We start from the raw sequence: 18,266 nt of genomic DNA, 5'->3' as shown, positions 1-18,266 counted from the left end.
TGAACCAGACTTGGATAAACTTGAAATTGAAGTACTTTATTCACTTTATTCAAAAGTGAATATAAAATTTTGAATTTAAAGTTAGTTCAAAAAGAGCAACTTACGAAATTCTGAATAAATTAGTTATAGCTATTCAATAAATTTCTAAATTCAAATACAAATTTTTGCCTAAATCTACTGAATTGTTAGCAAAATTGGGAGCTAAATACCAACATGAGTTGTGGTGCAGCGGATGGGGCTGCTCCACCCTTAACCAAAGGTTGAGGTTTCGAACTTGTGATTGGAAACTCTGTTGGGAGTGCTACTCCTGATGGAGCCCTTTTCGGTGCGAATTCAAATTAATCGGGCTCCAATGCGGGTACCGAACATCGGTTGGAAAACCAAAAACAATTGGGAGCTAAATATCATCCCTAACACACCTACTTTATCTAGTGACATTTCACCAAATAAAAAGAAGAATTATTATATAAACTTAGCTAAAAGTCGCCACGTAGGATACAAGCCGTTACTCATACACGCGCCAGGCAGTTACAACTGCTCTCTGCAAAAATCACACTACAAATACATATTCACTCCAAAGCTTCTACTCTGCAAATATCATTTTCAACTTTTTCTCTTTAGGCGCCAAACTCCCCTCTTCTCTCTCTCAATCTCCCCATAAAGCTAAGCAAGCACAATTGCAGGTAATAATCATCTTTACTTTGCTTAGATTCGAAGTTTTTAATTTCAATTTGCTTAGATTCTCTGTTATTTCTTCAGAGAAATGGATGAAGATGATGATTTCGGTTATGAAATCGGCCAGGATGATTTACGAGAGAAGTCGAAACAGTATCGGAATTATGATGATTTCTTCTATGAAATCGGCTATGATTTTTCTTCAAAGAGTTCTAAACAGTATTATCGAAATGATGATGATGAATCGGAGGAGGAGTGTAAAATCCTTCGAGATGTGTTGAATAAGTTGGATTGTAAACTCAGTTTGCTTAAATCTGTGAAATGGACAAAGCCTAACGCAACTCTTTTTGATGCTGCTGAAAGTATGAAGGAGATGCTGGATGAGATTTTGAAGATGAAGGATGCATATGATAAGCGATGTGAAGGTGAAATATGTACTGTTTGTTGTATTTGATGATTGACATCAAAATATAAGTTTTCAAATCTGTTTTCCTTTTCGCAATTTCAGAGGAGAATGTGCAGAAAATTACAGAAAAAGATGCTGTTGAGAAGACCTTGAAGGACGACGAGCAACAGTTTGACGGTATATATAGCTTGTTATTTTCTGTTTGCATACTGTATATGTATTTGTAAAGGAGGCATTTCTATTTGATACTGGCAAATTGACGGTATATATGGCGTTTCTGTTTGTGTGTATACGTATGTGCGAAGAGGATTTTCTAAGTTGAAAGAATTTGTTCTATATTTTTCATTTGATAGGTAATTGGTGATTTGCTGATTTATTTGTCTGTGTAAAAATTTATCAGCGTTCTAAAATTCACATGTTGTAAAATATGTACAGTTTGTTTGTACATGATTTTATTTGATGATTGATAAAAAATATAAATGTTTAAATCTGTTTTTTATTTATCAATTCAGAGGAGAATGTGCAGACAATGACTGATGTTGAAGCTGAGAGAGATGCTGTTCAGAAGAACTTGAAGGACGACGAGCAGAAAATTGACGGTAAATATGTCTTTCATTTTCTGTTTGCATATTGTATGTGTTTGTGCAAAGAGGATTTTCTGTTTGATACTGTTCGTTTGTATCAATCAGTATCAATAATTGTTGTAAATATTTCAAATTTACTTTTCGTTTATCAATTTCAGCGGAGAATGTCCAGAAAATGACTGGTGCTGAAACTGAGAAAGATGTTGAGAAGAATTTAAAGGACGACAAGCGGAAAATTGACGGGATATTTTGAGTTTTCTGTTCGCATACTATACTGTATATTTATGTGCAAAGAGGATTTTCTACGTTAAAATGATTTGCTCTACATTTTTCAATTGATAAGTAATTGGTGATTTTCTGATTTATTTGTGTAGCAATATATCAATGTACTATAGTTGATATGATGTCGATGTTTTCGTTTTCTGTTTGCTTTTGTATACTGTATATATGTATGTGTAAAGAGAATTTTCTATGTCAAGAAGCTTTGTTCTACCTTTTTCAATTGATAAGTACTTGGTGATTTTCTGATTTACTTGTCCATCTATCTGTTTATCGAAGTTTCAAAGTTCATATAATGCCGTGATTTTCTCGTTTGTGTGTAGTGTGAAGAGGCTTTTCTACGCTAAAATGCTTTGTTCTACCTTTTTCAATTGATAAGTTAGCTGGTGATTTTCTGATTTGTTTGTCTATCTATCTATTTATCGTTCTATTGTTGATACGATGCCGTCAATGTTCTCGTTTTCTGTTTGCATTCCTACCCTTTTTAAAATATAAATTATTTCAAATCTACTTTTCTTTCATCTATTTCAGAGGAGAATGTGCACAAAATTTCTGATTCTGAAAGTGAGAAAGGTGCTGTTAAGAAGAACATGAAGGACAACAAGCGGCAAATTGACGGTATATCTTGCGTTTTCTGTTTGTGTGTGTATATATCTGCGAAGAGGATTTTCTATGTTAAAATGATTTGTTCAACCTTTTCTGATTGATAAGTAGTTCCTGATTTTCTAATTTCTTTGTCTGTCTAGCAATTTATTGACATTCTTAAGTTCATATAATGCCATCCTGTTCTCTTTTTCTGTTTGCACATTTATGTTTGTGCTGAGAGGCTTTTCTAAGTCAAAATGGCTTTGTTCTGCCTTTTCAAGTGATAAGTTGGTGAATTACTTATTTGTTTATCGACTTTCTAAAGTTCATAATGTTGCTGTCTATGTTTGTGTGTATATGTATGTGTGAAGAGGCTTTTCTTCTTAAAAGGATTTGATCTAGCTTTTTCAATTGATAAGTTGGTGATTTTCTGATTTGTTTGTCTGTATAGCAATTTATCGACGTTCTATCAAATGATGCCATCAATGTTCTCGATTTCTGTTTTGTGTGTATATGTATGTGCGATGAGGCTTTTTCTACGTCAAGAAGGCTTTGTTATACCTTTTTCAATTGATAAGTTGGTGAATTTCCTTTCTTAAGTTCATATGTTGCCATTGATGTGCTCTACAGGTCAAATTCATTGGAATTTGCTTTCAATTGTAACTGAATTAATTCAGAATTTTTTTGGTTTTGATTTGATTTCATGGTAATTTCTGATTTGTTGCTTTCTTGTTATGTGTTGGTGTAATGCTGAAAGTAATACATAGAGGAAGTAGATTGAAACATAGTCGTGATTGAGGATTTAGAAAATCAGAAGTTTGAAAAAGAACAATTTTTATTTAGTGGAATTTGGCAATCTGATTGAAACTATTCTGAAATAACGTAGTTCCAATGGAATTGGGAGTTTGATTTTGTTTATTGTATGCAAGTGTAACAAGTTTTAAGTAAAGTGTGAGATTGTCTGCATTGTTTCCTACTGCATTTTCCTTCGATGTAGCATCTGTTTCATTGATTGATACCGAAGTCTATATTTCAGAGTCATTCAAAGAGCTGCAGTTGAACAGTTCTGAAGAGTTGAAAGAAGGAAAAGTGGAAGTTGATGCTGCTGCTGATCTGAAATTGGGCAGCTGAAGAGAACTACACATTTAGGGAGAAAGGCAGGAAATGAGGCTTAGAAGGATTTTAATTCACATCACATTTAAAAACTGTCTGTAATATAAATAAAGTAGAGAATATTAGAGCTGATGTTGAGGCTAAGAACGATTCGTTTTGGCGTTAAATTTTCTATTCCAGTCTGGTGAAAGGAGATACAGAAAGTCTGTAAATAGTTCATTGAACCAGGAAACTGTTGCATAGATCGTAGTTACATAATGATCATATCACTGCTTGATGAATATCTCTGTTAGAAACTAATATTAGACTTGTTCATAAGTATTTGACATGTCGCTGATCACCATGAGATATGGAGTGCTGATTCATCAAATGGCCCAAAATGCAAATTTGGTTTTAATTTTGAAGCAGTTGGAACTTGGAAGCATGGTTTGAAGTGACAACTTCAGTACCAGCATTGTTGGTTCAGGTTTCCTCTCAGGCTCATTGGTTGAACTTCTTTTGAGACTGCACTGACAATGTCGATTGGATGTCAAAGTCATCCCCTTCTTGGGGTGTTAAAAGTTTTTGGTCAGCATGCTTCTTTGTCATATGCAATGACTTCAACCCCCTCAACTCTTCTTTCCTAGTCATATGTTCGTCTTGTCATTTCAAGATTGTCCGCTTTTTGTTAGGCTCATGTCAACTGGACAATAAATCTTTCGGTAAAAGGTTGATCGATAATGCTTCGGATGCTTGAATGCTCACAGTTCTGCTCCATAAAATGGATCACATACAAAAGCTAGCAAATCGGATAAAGGCCACCATTTTGTCTAGTGGAGTAGTCATTAAGCTTGTTATGTTTCTTCATTTTGACAGTTTCTCCACTTTTGCAACAGTAGATTGCAGCAGGTTCCTCACCTGATTTTGTTATAATGGTCAACTACCTCTCTACTTCTTTTGAGGTAGTGGTATGGACTGTGTACACGCTACCCTCCCCAGACCTTACTTTGTGGGATTACACTGAGTATGTTTTTGTTGTTGTTGTATGGTCAAAGAAAGCATCCTCCTGGAACTTTCCTTTCCGACCCTGGTCATCTGGCGGAGACTCGTCCTTCCTTTTCCTTTTAGTTTCTCCTCTACAGGACTCCTTGGATCAATCCTCTTGAACTTCAAACAATTGTCCCCCGTCTTTCGGTATAGATGCATAAAAAAACAAGGTTAGGGCATTTGACATTTTGCAATTTCTCTTCTGTAATCATGAAAGGCACATCGAGTGCTTGGGAACTTTATAGTTATCCAGCATATTTTTGATTCCAGAGACTCTCATGTTCCGAATAACTGAAGCCTCATCCTCGTGTTTATAATGTACAGCAGCAGGCCCTGATTTCTCTTCTCCAAACCAACAATTTCAGTAGCTGTTCCAGATAGTCTTCGTCCATTTGGAGCTGCAGCTTCTACCTAAGCACGAAGATTTACCTGCCAGAATTTACACAGTTTAACATATCTACCACAATATCTTCAGCTCATCATAACAGTAAACAAAAAAATCATTGGCGTTCTCTACTTAAATGTATATGGAATGCTAGTGTATATTCTAGAACTACAAACAAGCAATAGAATGCAATCTATGAAAACAAACATTGGTGCAGTTGAGTGAGAACTTAGGAGGAGACAATAAAAGCAAACTGGCCTTGAGACTGAATTTTGGGACACTACAATGATGGAAAAGCTGAGATTACAAACAGCTATGGTGGATGCACACTGTTTAACCTTGTGAAGCATTGGATTCACAACACCGAGGAAGGACATGTTAATCGACAATAAGATTGTTTTCATAATAGAATGGAAGCAATGTTTGTTGGTTTTTGGCCAGATATTACTTTCAGATGTTTGACAGAACAAGCACATCAAAGTTTACAGCTCGCCATTAGACATAGATCGCCTCCTTGTAACATCCACTTTGTGTTTCAGAAAAATTCTATTTGTAGAGCCAATAAATTCACGCCTACCCAAGTCTGATTAAATCTATATGACTACATACTCTAGATGTAGGTGACCTATTTAATCTTTTTCTTCCATGTAGACACATTATGTGCAATCTCTATGCAGTAATCTTCAAAAGAAAAAGATTAGTTGAGTGCTATCAAGGCCAAAGTAACTAGACAGAGAAAATTGAAGGACTATGCTTATTGGCAAGGTCCAACTACAAGGCGTTTTTACATAATAACACTCCCAAGTTTTCCACATCTTTAATTGTTGAGAACCAATAGATGCTTACCTAATATTAGGCTTCAAGTGTCAAAGGAGTCCACCGCTGATTCCGATCGGATAACACTCAAGAGGCACATATATGGAGCTATTATTCTCTTGATTGTACCGCATCGTTTGTTGTCTAATTGATGTTGTTTCAGGTACACAAAATCTGTATGTTAGTACACTAAACTTCAACACAAGTTCAAGATTTTTCAAGAACACTTTGGAAGTTTTCCAACACCTTCAACATAAGATCAAAATGACCTTTCAAAGAGTGTGTTGTTCTGTATTCTTTTTAAAGAAAAATAGATGAAGCAAAAATATAGCCAAGTCCTCTGAATTCACGAAGTATCCTTAAGGAAATAATTTCAATTACCCGAGGTTGCGGAATTTTCCTCCCAGGATAAAATGGCTTCACAACCAGAATGTAGTGGTACCTCAAACTTTCTGGTTTTCTTCGAACTCACTCAACGGGAGATGATCACAAAGAGTTTTTAAAAGCAAGAGAATATTTTTCTTATGCAGAAATTTTTTTTACTAAACCCGTGGAAAAAATGCAGGTTTGTATAGCCATAAAATGCCCTTTCCAAAAGGTGGCAATGGTTCATCCGAAAAGGTGTATCCTTTGGAAGAGTCATGTCTGTTCATTCGAAATATTGTGTCTTTTTTCTGAACAGATACAACTATCCGAACAGTCACTCATTTTCCAAAACAATGTGTCTTTTCCTCAAAGGGCTGTGTCCCCCCATTTTTCATTCGCACCAATTGAACCCAACAATTGAATACCTCATTCTATATTTTATCAAAAAGAGACCAGGTCGTATTTTGTGTTTATATGCTTTGGTTTGCTAATTTGACTGTTGGTGGGTCTCTTTTATGTGTTGTCCAGAAAGAGGAGAAGCCAGTGATTATTCATTCGTCTGAACCAGAAGTGAAAATTTGGTAGATAGGGATCCCGTAAAAACTTCTTTTGAGGAATGGGCCAGACCGGGGAACATCAGTCGAAGCAATAACAAGAATATTTCTAGTAGAACATCTTTCACAAACCCTGGAGAGATGGTTATGTTGGGTTTAATTGGTGTGAATGAAAAATGGAGGGACACAACCTTTGAGCAAAAACCATATTGTTTTGAAAAAGGTGTGACTGTTCAGATAGTTGTGTCTGTTCAGAAAAAGACACAATATTTTGAATGAACATACATGACTCTTCCAAAGGATACACCTTTTAAGTGAACCATTGCCACCTTTCAGAAGAGGCATCTGATGGCTATATAAACATGCTTTCATCCACAGGTTTAGAAATGAATGAAAAATTTTCTGAAATAAAAACTCTTCTTGTCTTCAAAACATTCTTTGTGATCAATCAAATCGTTGAGTGAGTTCGACGAATCCAATTATTTGAGATACTACTATAGTTGGATTAAAAGTCATTTTATCCTGATAGGAAGATTTCAAAACCTCGGGTACAGTGAGAGGGATTATTCCTTAAGACACTCCGTGAAGTCGGGGGACTTGGCTTTATATTTTTGTTTCATCTTAATTTCTGAAAAAATAAAACACACTTCTTAGAAAGATCACTTTGATCTTGTGTTGAGGGTGTTTTTGTACTTCATAGTGTTCTTTTTTTAAACTTGAACTAGTGTTGAAGTTGTTTTGCCTAAATACAGATTCTTGTACCCGAAAACACCATAAAATAACAATCTTAAGGAATAATCTTCTGCAGAATCTGTATTTCTTGTTTTTGGAGATTAAAGATTTAAGCTTTCTACTCTGTTTGAACTTAACTAGTGAGTCAAAGACATAAAATCTTCATCACAAATTAAAGATCATTCGGTTGACGATTGAAGTCATAAAAAATTCACTGTCAACTAGAAACAAGAAGAAGAGTTTGAAGTTGCTTAACTTTATAAATAGTATTCTAAAAATACTAAATTTTATTATCTTGTGGTGACAAAAAAAATAACTAACGAGAGTCAAATGCAAGATGTGGCTATGACTATGGGGGCAACTAGTATTGCCTCAACAAGTCGAGTAAATGCTCCGCAACCAATGGCACCTGCAGAAAAGCCCAAAAATTTGTGGGCATTGACTTTAAGCGATGGCAGCAAAAGATGTTCTTTTACCTCACCACTCTATGCCTTCAAAGGTTCATTAGTGAAGATGCTCCTAAGGTGCCCGAGGAAACCTCGGACAAAGAGCATTTCATGATTGTAGAGGCTTGGAAGCACCCAGACTTCCTTTGCAGGAATTATATCTTGAGTGGTCTCCAAGACGACCTCTACAATATTTACAGTGGAACTAAGATATCGAAGGAATTGTAGGAGGAACTAGAATGAAAATATAAGACAAAGGATGCGGAAATTAAAAAATTCTTTGTTGCAAGGTTTCTAGACTTTAAAATGATAGATAGCAAATCGGTTGTCTCTTAAGTTCAGGAATTGCAAGTAATCATCCATGATTTCTTAGCAGAAGGTATATCTTTGAAAAATATCTTAGTTGAACAAATTGAAAATGTTCTTAGTACTCACATAAACTATTTTGTAGGTTTGATTGTGAATGATGCATTTCAAGTAGCAACGATCATTGAGAAGCTACCATCTATGTGGAAAGACTTCAAAAACTACTTGAAGCACAAACGTAAGGAGATGACTGTCGAAGATCTTATTGTTCGATTGCGTATTGAAGAGGATAATAAGGCTTCTGAGAGAAGTTCAAAAGGGAATTCTACAATTAATGGAGCACATATTGTAGAAGATGACCAAAATAATTCTAAGAAAAGGAAGAAAGTTAAACAAGGAAGCAATCAACCCAAGAAGAAATTCAAGGGAAAGTGCTTCAACTATGGTAAAATTGACCATAAGTCCACGGATTGTCGTGCCCCTTAGAAAGATAAGAAAAAGGACCAAACTAATATGGTTGAGTCCAACAAAGAATGTGATGATCTGTGTGCTATGTTCTCAGAATGCAACTTGATGGGGAATCCTCATGAATGGTGGATGGATTTTGGTGCCACCCGCCATGTGTGTGCCAACAAAGAGTTGTTTTTGTCATTCACTCTGGCTCAAGTAGAAGAAATGATCTACATGGCTAACTCCGCTATGGCTAAGATAGAAGGAATAGAAAAAGTGGGCTTGAAAATGACTTCAGAAAAGGTCTTGACACTTAACAATGTATTGTACGTTCCGGAGTTACGTAGGAACTTGATTTCTATTTTATTTCTAGGTAAGAACGAATTCAAATGTGTAACCATTTCTGGAAAAAATGCAATTAGCAAAAGAGAAGTGTATGTAGGAAAAGGGTATCTCACCGAGGGCCTTTATAAGATGAATGTAATGAATGTTGAAATCAATAAAAGTTCAAATTCCTCTTACTTGCTTGAGTCTTATAATTTGTGGCATGAACGTTTAGGCCATGTTAATTATAAAACGTTATGAAAATTGATTAACTTAGAGGTTTTGCCAAAATTTGAGTGCAATAAATCAAAGTATCTAACGTGTATGGAATCAAAGTATGCAAAGCATCCTTATAAGTTCGTTGAAAGGAATTCCAATCCTTTAGACTTAGTACACACTGGCATTTGTTATATGAAGTCAACACCATCACGTGGTGGGAAAAAGTATTTCATAATTTTTATTGATGGTTGCACTAGATATTGTTATGTCTACTTGCTAAATAGTAAGGATGAAGCAATAGATGAGTTTAGGCAATACAAAACTAAAGTAGAAAATCAGTTAGAGAAAAAGATAAAAATGATAAAAAGTGATAGAGATGAAGAATATGAATCTCCTTTCGCCAAAGTATGTGTAGAGAATAGAATTGTCCATCAAACTATGGCCTTATATTCACCTCAATCTAATGGAATTGCGGAAAGAAAAAACCGAACTTTGAAGGAAATGATGAATGTCTTACTTATAAGTTTCGATTTACCGCAAAACTTGTGGGGAGAGGCTATCCTTACAGCCAATCGTATACTCAATAGAGTTCTCCACAGTAAGACACAATTAATTCCTTATGAAAAATGAAAAGAAAGGAAACCCAACTTGAAATATTTCAAAGTGTGGGGATGTCTAGCAAAGGTCCAAGTTTCTATGCCTAAAAGGGTTAAGTTAGGACCTAAGACTGTGGACTGCGTGTTCATAGGATATGCTAAAAGCAGTAAAGTATGTCAGTTTTTGGTTCATAAATCCGAACATCTGAATATAAATAAAAATACGGTAATTGAATCAGATAATGCTGAATTCTTTAAAAACATTTATCCGTATAAAACTAGACATGAACAGTCTAGTGGGGGGTCTAAACGACCTCGAGATGAACCAAGTGAGAATGTACATAATGAAGAAAATCCAAGACATAGTACACATCAAAGAACATCAACTTTGTTTGGTTCGGATTTTGTAATATTTCTCTTAGAAAATGAGCCTCAAACATTTAAAAAAGCGATGTTATCTTCGGACTCATCCTTTTGGAAAGAGGTAGTTAATAGTGAGATTGATTCAATCTTAAGTAACCATTACATGGGAATTGGTTGATCTTTCTCCAGGAAATAAACCTTTAGGTTCTAAATGGATCTTCAAAAGGAAAATGAAAGCGATGGTACTATTGACAAATACAAGGCAAGACTTGTAGTAAAAGGCTTAAAGCAAAAAGAAGGCCTTGATTACTTTGATATATACTCGCCAGTAATAGGGATAACATCGATTCGAATTTTAATTGCCTTGGCTGCGGTATATGGTCTTGAAATCCATCAAATAGATGCAAAAACCGCATTCTTAAATGGAGAATTGAAGGAAGAAATTTACATGAAACAACCTGAGGGTTTTGTGGTTCCAGGAAAAGAGAATAAGGTGTGTAAACTTATTAAGTCATTGTATAGACTAAAGCAAGAACCTAAACAATGGCATGCAAAGTTTGAGCAAACCATGTTGTCAAACGGGTTCAAAATAAATGAATGTGATAAATGTGTTTATATTAAAGACACTCCAAATCACCAAATCAATGTGTGTTTATATGTAGATGATATGTTGATCATCAGTAGAGACATTTCTAACATAAATGCAATGAAACGAATGCTCGAGAGCAAGTTCGATATGAAATACCTTGGAGTTGCGGATGTGTTCTTAGGTATAAGAATCCATAGAACTCCACAAGGGTTGGAATTGTCACAGTCTCATTATATCAAAAATGTACTTGACAAATTCAAGCATATGGAATTTGGTATTGCCAAGACTCCATTGGATGTGAGCTTTGCATTTCAAAAGAATGAAGGTGAAAGTGACTCACAATTGGAGTACGCAAGAGTATTAGGATGTTTAATGTATATAATGAATTGTACACGACCAGACATACCATGCGCTATTAGTAAGTTGAGTTGGTACACAAGTAATCCCAACAAAACTTATTGGATGGCAATGAAAAGAGTTTTGGGGTATCTAAAATATACTCAAGACTATGCCTTACATTATAATAAATATCCTGCAGTACTTGAAGGATATAGTGATGCAAATTGGATCACCGAATCGAACGCAGTAAAATCTACAAGTGGATATGTATTTACTATCGGTGGAGGAGCAGTCTCTTGGAAATTATCCAAGCAGACTTGTAGTGCTCACTTTACAATGAAATCTGAATTTATCGCATTAGATAAAGCTGGTGAAGAAGCAGAATGGCTCTGGAATTTCTTGGAAGATATTTCTTATTGGCCAAAACCAGTGGCACCAGTATGTATACACTGTAATAGCCAAGCGGCAATAGATAGCAGGGAGCATGACGTACAATGGTAAATTTTGTCATATAAGATGGAGACATAATACCATTAGGAAACTTCTCTCTAGTGGAATTATCACTGTTAATTATGTAAAGTCAAAGGATAATGTGTCGGATCCACTTACAAAAGGCCTATCTAGAGAAGAAGTAGAAAGGACATCCAAGGAAATGGGTTTAAGGTCTAGGACAAGTCAGCATGGCAGTAACTCTACCTAGCAGACTGGAGATCCCAAGAGCTAGGTTCAAGGAGATCAAAAAAAGTTATGTCTGATAGGTTCAACATTGTCAATTACCTAACTCATTCTCATGATGTAGACAATGTTTAGTAAACAAGAATAAGACTTAAAGTGAAAAGTCTTTTAATGATTATCTAAATTTGACAGATTTGACCAAATAGTTTAATCTATAGGATTGAACGTTTAGAAATCACCTAAGTGAGGCTGAAGTGGAAGCCGCATCAAGGAGAATGCTAGTAAAGACCTATTCTCTAAGCTCTCATGAAACTGGGACGTGTTCATGGCTGAAAAGAATAAAACTGTGAGAACCATAAATGGTAAAAGGTTGGTTGTATGACATGTGTTTTCTAGGTGTACACTAAAGCTCGACGGTTCAAAGATATCAAATCTACCGATTAACCGAGTGCATCCGATGCATGTTCACTACGGAAAGTTCAAAAGGAAACCCACTTATCCAGATGCAATCAGTCTTTGCTTGATGATCACATACTTGTCCGTAAAGTTTTACAAAGAATAGCCATTCCCCATTTATGTGGGGAATTGTTGGGTTTAATTTATGTGAATGAAAAATGGAAGGACACAACCTTTGACCAAAAGATTTGGAAAAGGTGTGACTGTTCAGATAGTTGTGTCTGTTCAGAAAAAGACACAATGTTTCGAATGAACAGACATGACTCTTCCAAAGGATACACCTTTTAAGTGAACCATTGCCACCTTTCAGAAGAGGTATGTGATGGCTATATAAATCTACTTTCATCCACAGGTTTAGAAATAAATAAAAAAATTTCTGAAATAAAAACTCTTCTTGTCTTCAAAACATTCTTTGTGATCAATCAAACGTTGAGTGAGTTCGACGAATCCAATTATTTGAGATACTACTATAGTTGGATTAAAAGTCATTTTATCCTGATAGGAAGATTTCAAAACCTTGGGTACAGTGAGAGGGATTATTCCTTAATACACTCCGTAAAGTCGGGGGACTTGGCTTTATATTTTTGTTTCATCTTAATTTCTGAAAAAATAAAACACACTTCTTAGAAAGATCACTTTGATCTTGTGTTGAGGGTGTTTTTGTACTTCATAATGTTCTTGTTTTAAACTTGAACTACTGTTGAAGTTGTTGTGCCTAAATACGATTCTTGTACCTGAAATCACCATAAAATAACAGGTTCACTAATAGGCCGAGGGATTCTGTCTTCAGACGTGGTGTAGGACTTCTGTTTCTCTTAAGTTATATATATATATATATATATAAAAGTGGATTGTTGTGGAACTAGATCCTCTGCTAGAGTCAGAGTTGTTGTGTAGCCAGGTTTACTTGTCCAATGCCAGTGATACGAAGAGCTAGCTTTACTACTCCTGGGGGCTGAGATAAAACTCTACTTGAATTTGTGTTGCATGTGAAAAAGCTTTCCTGCATGCAGTAACCTTCTTTCTTCGAACCTTGATGCTCAGTTCTATTCTCTCGTACAACCGTTTTTGCAAGGTTAGCAGGGAGTGGGGGTGGGGGGTGAGGGGAGGGTGATTTTTATCCCTTTGGACTTATTATATACTCCCCTCATATCACCCACCAAAAAGACATGAACGGTATGTGTTGGGTTCAAAATCGAGAGAACGTCATGCGGAAACTTAAAGTTTGCAAATCAAGGCGGTGATAATTCAGATGAAAACGAAAAATAAATACTAAGAACATATTATTAATATGATTTGGTAAACGACATACGTATTAAAATAATATTGAAAAAACTTAAAATCTATTGGGAGAAATCTCCCCCTACACTAGACACTTTGACAACTACATTGTGGATGCTATTGTATTATGATATGAGAAGAGGGGTCTTCTATATATAGAGTTTCAAAACTTTTTCTCCAAGAAAGATGTTAGCCAAATATGAAAAAAATTTATATTTTTCTTTTAGGAAAAGTCAAAGTAATTATGATATTACTTTTTTTTCCTTCTAAGAAAAGTAAAATTTAAATTTAGTAAGAAAATCAGGGCAAAACCCCTAACAAATCTTCTTTTTTTGGTTTATTTTTTTCACTTAATCCGCCTTCTTCACATTTTTTATCTTTGTTCTTCACATAATCTTCATTACTGCTGCTTGTCATTGTTAAAAATAAGGTTTAAAATATCATAGTTAAAAATTGGTTTAAAAGTAATATTTATTTTTATTTTTAAAGATGCAGCAACAGAAATGTTGAAAATATGGTTGAAACTTGTTCTCCACGTGTAGTTCGACAAAAATCTCATTATCATCAAATTGGTTGCAAATTGGTTTGAATCGCCATGAACTTGTCTTCAACCTCGTTTCACCAAATCACCGAACCTTCAAACCATAGGCTTTGATACTACTTGTTGGGTTCGAAATCGAGAAGGCGTCATGCGAAAGTTTAAAATTTGCAAACAAAGACGGTGATAATTTAGATGACAACAAAAAAAAAAATACTAAAAATATATTATTAATATGGTTTGATCAAACGACCTACGTATTAAAAAATAATATTGAAAAAAATTTAAAACCTATTGGGAGAAATCTCCTCCTACACCAGACTCATTAATGTTGTTATTGTGTTATGGTATGAGAAGAGGGTCTTCTATATATAGAGTTTCAAAATCTTTCCTCCAAAAAAAGAGGTTAGTTAAATATATAAAAGTTTTATATTTGCTAAAAGTCAAAGTAATTATGGTATTATTTTTTTTTTCCTTGTAAGAAAAGTAAAATTTAAATTTAGTAAGAAAATGAAGGCAAAATCCCTAATAGTATACTCAACCTCAATCCAACTACATTCAGGTTCTTTTTTCATCCCTCGATCTCTCATCAGTTTTCGCATCTTAGCAGCGTCATCCCATCAGCCTGCAGCAGCCAATGTGTTAGCTAGAAGTAGGTACGTTCCATCATGTTGCGGAGTCAACTCGAAGAGGATTTCTGCTGCTTCAACCCCCAAATCCACGTTCCTAAGAGTGCGGCAACCAGAAAGAAGAGCTTCCCAAATGGATGCTCCAGGTTTATAAGGCATATTCTGGATTATTTCTTTTGCTTCTGGTAACCTTTCCGCTCTAGATAACATATCAATTAAACGGGCATAATGATCGTCTCCTGATTTTATTTTATAAATGCTGTGCATTATATTAAAGTAGTGTCGTCCCTTTTCAACCAATCCTGAAGCTTATCCTATCAGGCATTATATTTTCATGTAACATCTGTTCAAAAAGTTCAACCGCTTGAACACTATATCCACGCTGTCCGAAGGCAGTAACCAATGCATCCCAAGCCACCAAATCTACACAAGGCATTATGAAAAACACACTACGTGTTCCATAAAATGTTACTAACGAGTTTCCAGCTGAAAGACTTGAATAATAACCATGCTGGATTAGTTAAACATGGAGCTGGCATCCTGTTTCTAGTGCTCCATGTACTGCACAAGATGTAATAGCTCCTGCAAATGCATAGTCACACAGCTCGATCCCCTTTACTCTCATTTGGTTGAACCGTTTGAGACCATCTTCTCCAAGTCCATTTTGTACTAATCCTGTTATCATTACTGTCCATCAGTCCATGCCAGGGGATTCTTCTCTGGCATCTCATCGAAAAATAACTTAGCTTCGTTAATCCGTCCTGCATTCATATATTCTGATAGAACTGCATTCCATGAAACAAGGTCCTTAAAGATTAGATTATCAAAAACTTTTCTTGCATCATCAACTCAACCACATTTTCAATATAATGTTATCAAAGCATTACATAGAGACACACGAATTACCTCTTCTATTCGTCTAACATAAGCATGCACTTGCTTTCGCACAAGAAACAATCCAGCATCCGCACAAGCACTGAGGATACTAGTGCAGGCAAACTCATTTGGCTTCATCCTGGCTAAATACATTTTCCTTAACATGTCTTAATTCAGAGGCGGACCCACAGCTATTAGTGGGGGTGCACATGCACCCGTTAACGTCGAAAAAAATTATACGTATATATGTGTATATACCTTCAGAAATTGAGATATATTTAATAGTGCACCCACAAATGAATGCTAGTGCACCTTGCCGTGCTGGCTGAAGACATCACATTTGTCCATGCGACTAGGGATAAATCCCTGGGTCACGCAACATTTTCTCTTTTATTTTCAATCTTCAGATTAAAGGCTTACTATTACATTAAGTTGAATGCTAGTTCACCTTGATGTGCTAGTTGAAGCCAATGCTTCCGTCCATGATATTTTTTCTATTACTAGATTTATTAACAATCCTATGAAGTATTGAATCTCCTTGACCATTGAGCTACTACAAATTATTATCTAAAGATCTTAAAAATAAACCTCATATAATAAGAAAGTAAAGTTATTAGCTTAGAACTCATACTTGTTCTATTTATTTATTTTTTTAGTATTGTTTATATATTTGACGACCGATTGAATATGATAATATCTCTTAATCTACACTGAAAATTTTTTTAATGTCTTAAGATAATATTGTGCACCACAGTATTATCAAAAGCAACAAGTGTAAAAAACATCATGGTCTATTGTGTTTAAGCACAAAGTACAAATAAAACGTTTGATTTAACCCCAAAAAAGCATAAAGAGAAAAAAATATAAATACATGTCTAGTCCAAAACTAATAATATAAGCATGAATGATAAATATATGAAAATTATTTTTTTGATAAAGTGAAATAGTCTGTCTCTTAAGAAAGCCTCATTGACTGAGAAGGGAAAGAATGTATTAGAAATTAGAACCTAAGTTGCACATTAAGTGAGGCGAGCGCTCAACACATTTTGAGTCTTGCTTCGAGGCTTATGCGCGCCATTGACAACACCGGTGCACCCACAGACTTCAAATTCTGGGTTCGCCTCTATGTATAATGCTTCAAATATGAAACCTGTATGCACATATCCAGAGATCATGGCATTCTATGCCACAAGCAACTTCTCATCCACACCATCAAACAAAGTTTATCCCGTCCACAAAGAATACAAGAGACGAAAGTAAAATGAATCTTATTCAATGATATTACGATAGAATATTTCGCTTTCACAGGACTTCACAAGTCCAATGTGTTCCAAAAACTTATTAGTATGTATATGACAAAACTTGATTCTTTTGTAAATCCTTTATAAATTTGTTTTGGTAAAATTTTTGAAATAGCTAATATCTAGACAATAAATGAGGTATCATAGTTGAAGTTTGCCTAATTACAGGATGCAGCTACATTTTTGTAGCTAAATATATAAATTAGAGAGTTTATATACGTATATAAATATGAAATTCAATTTGTATTCAAATACAAATCTTTGGAGGTTTGTATATGAACCTGGAAATTCGTTTGTATATAAATATAAATGTATATTAGCTTTGAAATATACAAATATACAAGTACAAAAGAAATGTATCTTTAGTTATTTAATCTAAACCTTAGTTGCAAATGGTAATTATATTAAACGTTAGTTATGCCTGATAATTATGAATTGATCTTTTATGCATGTAGTTTTTCCATTATTTGATGCATGTAGTTTTCCATTATTTGTCTTACGTTTATATCCACCTTCAAGGTAGAGTTTGTTTTGAAATAGGAGCCTTGTTGGGCTTTTACAATGTTTGGCATGTTTTCGCATTAACTCAACCTTTGTTGATTTGGTGTATAGCAACTCAAGTATATCAAGGAGTTCCTTTTAGGGAAAACATAAGCCCTTAATTATGCTCAACAACCTAAGTTTCAATTAGTTACAATTCATAACCTCTTTCTCTAATTAAATACAATCCATAAACTCTCTTCTTTTATCACTATCTCTCCACTCTCCTCCCTTTCTCCCAATTTTGCGCACCCTTGCCTCCTATCCATCTCTCTCGCTGCCCCCCCCCCCCCCCCTTTTCTATATCTCTCTATCTCGTTGCCCTATACCTCTCTCTTTCTGTTTTTTTTTTCTTTTTTTTTTCCAATGTATTTAGTCAATATATATTACGTATTTTGTATTTTATTTTAGATTTTTGTGTTTTGATTTAAATGTATCTAATCAATGTGTATTTGGTATTTTTGTATTCTATTTCAATATGTGTTGTTATATTTATGCGGATTAATATAAATTGTGTTGATACAAATGAATCATTCAAATATAAATATTCGTTAGTATCCGAATACAAATGATAATTTGTTACATTTGAGAGAGGGGTAAAAATGTAAATACAAAAAAAAAAATTATATTCGTGAATACACCTATATTTGTTGATATAAATACAGTGATACAACGCTAGTCAGTTAGAAAGTAGGTTATGATTTGTAATTTTTTTAGTGTGCTTGTCGCTGCCTATTTCTTCAATAATGCAGCTATTCAAAATTGTAAGTGGTCCTAGAAGACCGTTATATTTTCTATACACCTTTATTTATTGATA

General features: G+C 34.8%; 1 protein-coding gene and 1 pseudogene across 5 annotated transcripts; one reads left to right on the top strand and one right to left on the bottom strand.

The window, feature by feature from the left end:
• The first annotated feature begins 509 nt into the window (after positions 1-509).
• On the top strand, positions 510-3,923 carry LOC107869524. 5 transcript variants are annotated; one of them, XM_016716053.2, is made up of 6 exons: positions 510-683; positions 760-1,100; positions 1,184-1,258; positions 1,594-1,680; positions 2,476-2,562; positions 3,566-3,923. In XM_016716053.2, the coding sequence occupies exons 2-6, from the start codon at positions 764-766 to the stop codon at positions 3,658-3,660; spliced, it is 681 nt and encodes a 226-aa protein (XP_016571539.1). In that variant the 5' UTR covers positions 510-683; positions 760-763; the 3' UTR covers positions 3,661-3,923. The 5 variants fall into 5 exon arrangements, 4 of the variants coding, with proteins under 4 accessions (XP_016571539.1, XP_016571541.1, XP_047266912.1 ...); XR_007054587.1 differs by lacking the exon at positions 3,566-3,923 and adding an exon at positions 1,824-2,330 and having other exon boundaries at positions 513-683; XM_016716055.2 differs by lacking the exon at positions 3,566-3,923 and adding an exon at positions 1,824-1,925 and having other exon boundaries at positions 513-683.
• Positions 3,924-4,944: 1,021 nt separating this feature from the next.
• LOC107868697 lies at positions 4,945-16,825 on the bottom strand (annotated as a pseudogene).
• Positions 16,826-18,266: the final 1,441 nt, after the last annotated feature.

Source organism: Capsicum annuum, chromosome 4 (assembly GCF_002878395.1).
Source record: "Capsicum annuum cultivar UCD-10X-F1 chromosome 4, UCD10Xv1.1, whole genome shotgun sequence".
Classification (NCBI taxonomy): Eukaryota; Viridiplantae; Streptophyta; class Magnoliopsida; order Solanales; family Solanaceae; genus Capsicum; species Capsicum annuum.
Note: the sequence above shows the minus strand (reverse complement) of the source record. Positions and strands in the feature narration are given on the sequence as shown.

Coding starts and splice junctions, on each gene's coding strand:
- LOC107869524 (XM_016716053.2), top strand. CDS start 764: ATGGATGAAGATGATGATTTCGGTTATGAAATCGGCCAGGATGATTTA. Junction 1,101..1,183: donor ATATGATAAGCGATGTGAAG/GTGAAATATGTA, acceptor TCGCAATTTCAG/AGGAGAATGTGCAGAAAATT. Junction 1,681..2,475: donor CGACGAGCAGAAAATTGACG/GTAAATATGTCT, acceptor CATCTATTTCAG/AGGAGAATGTGCACAAAATT.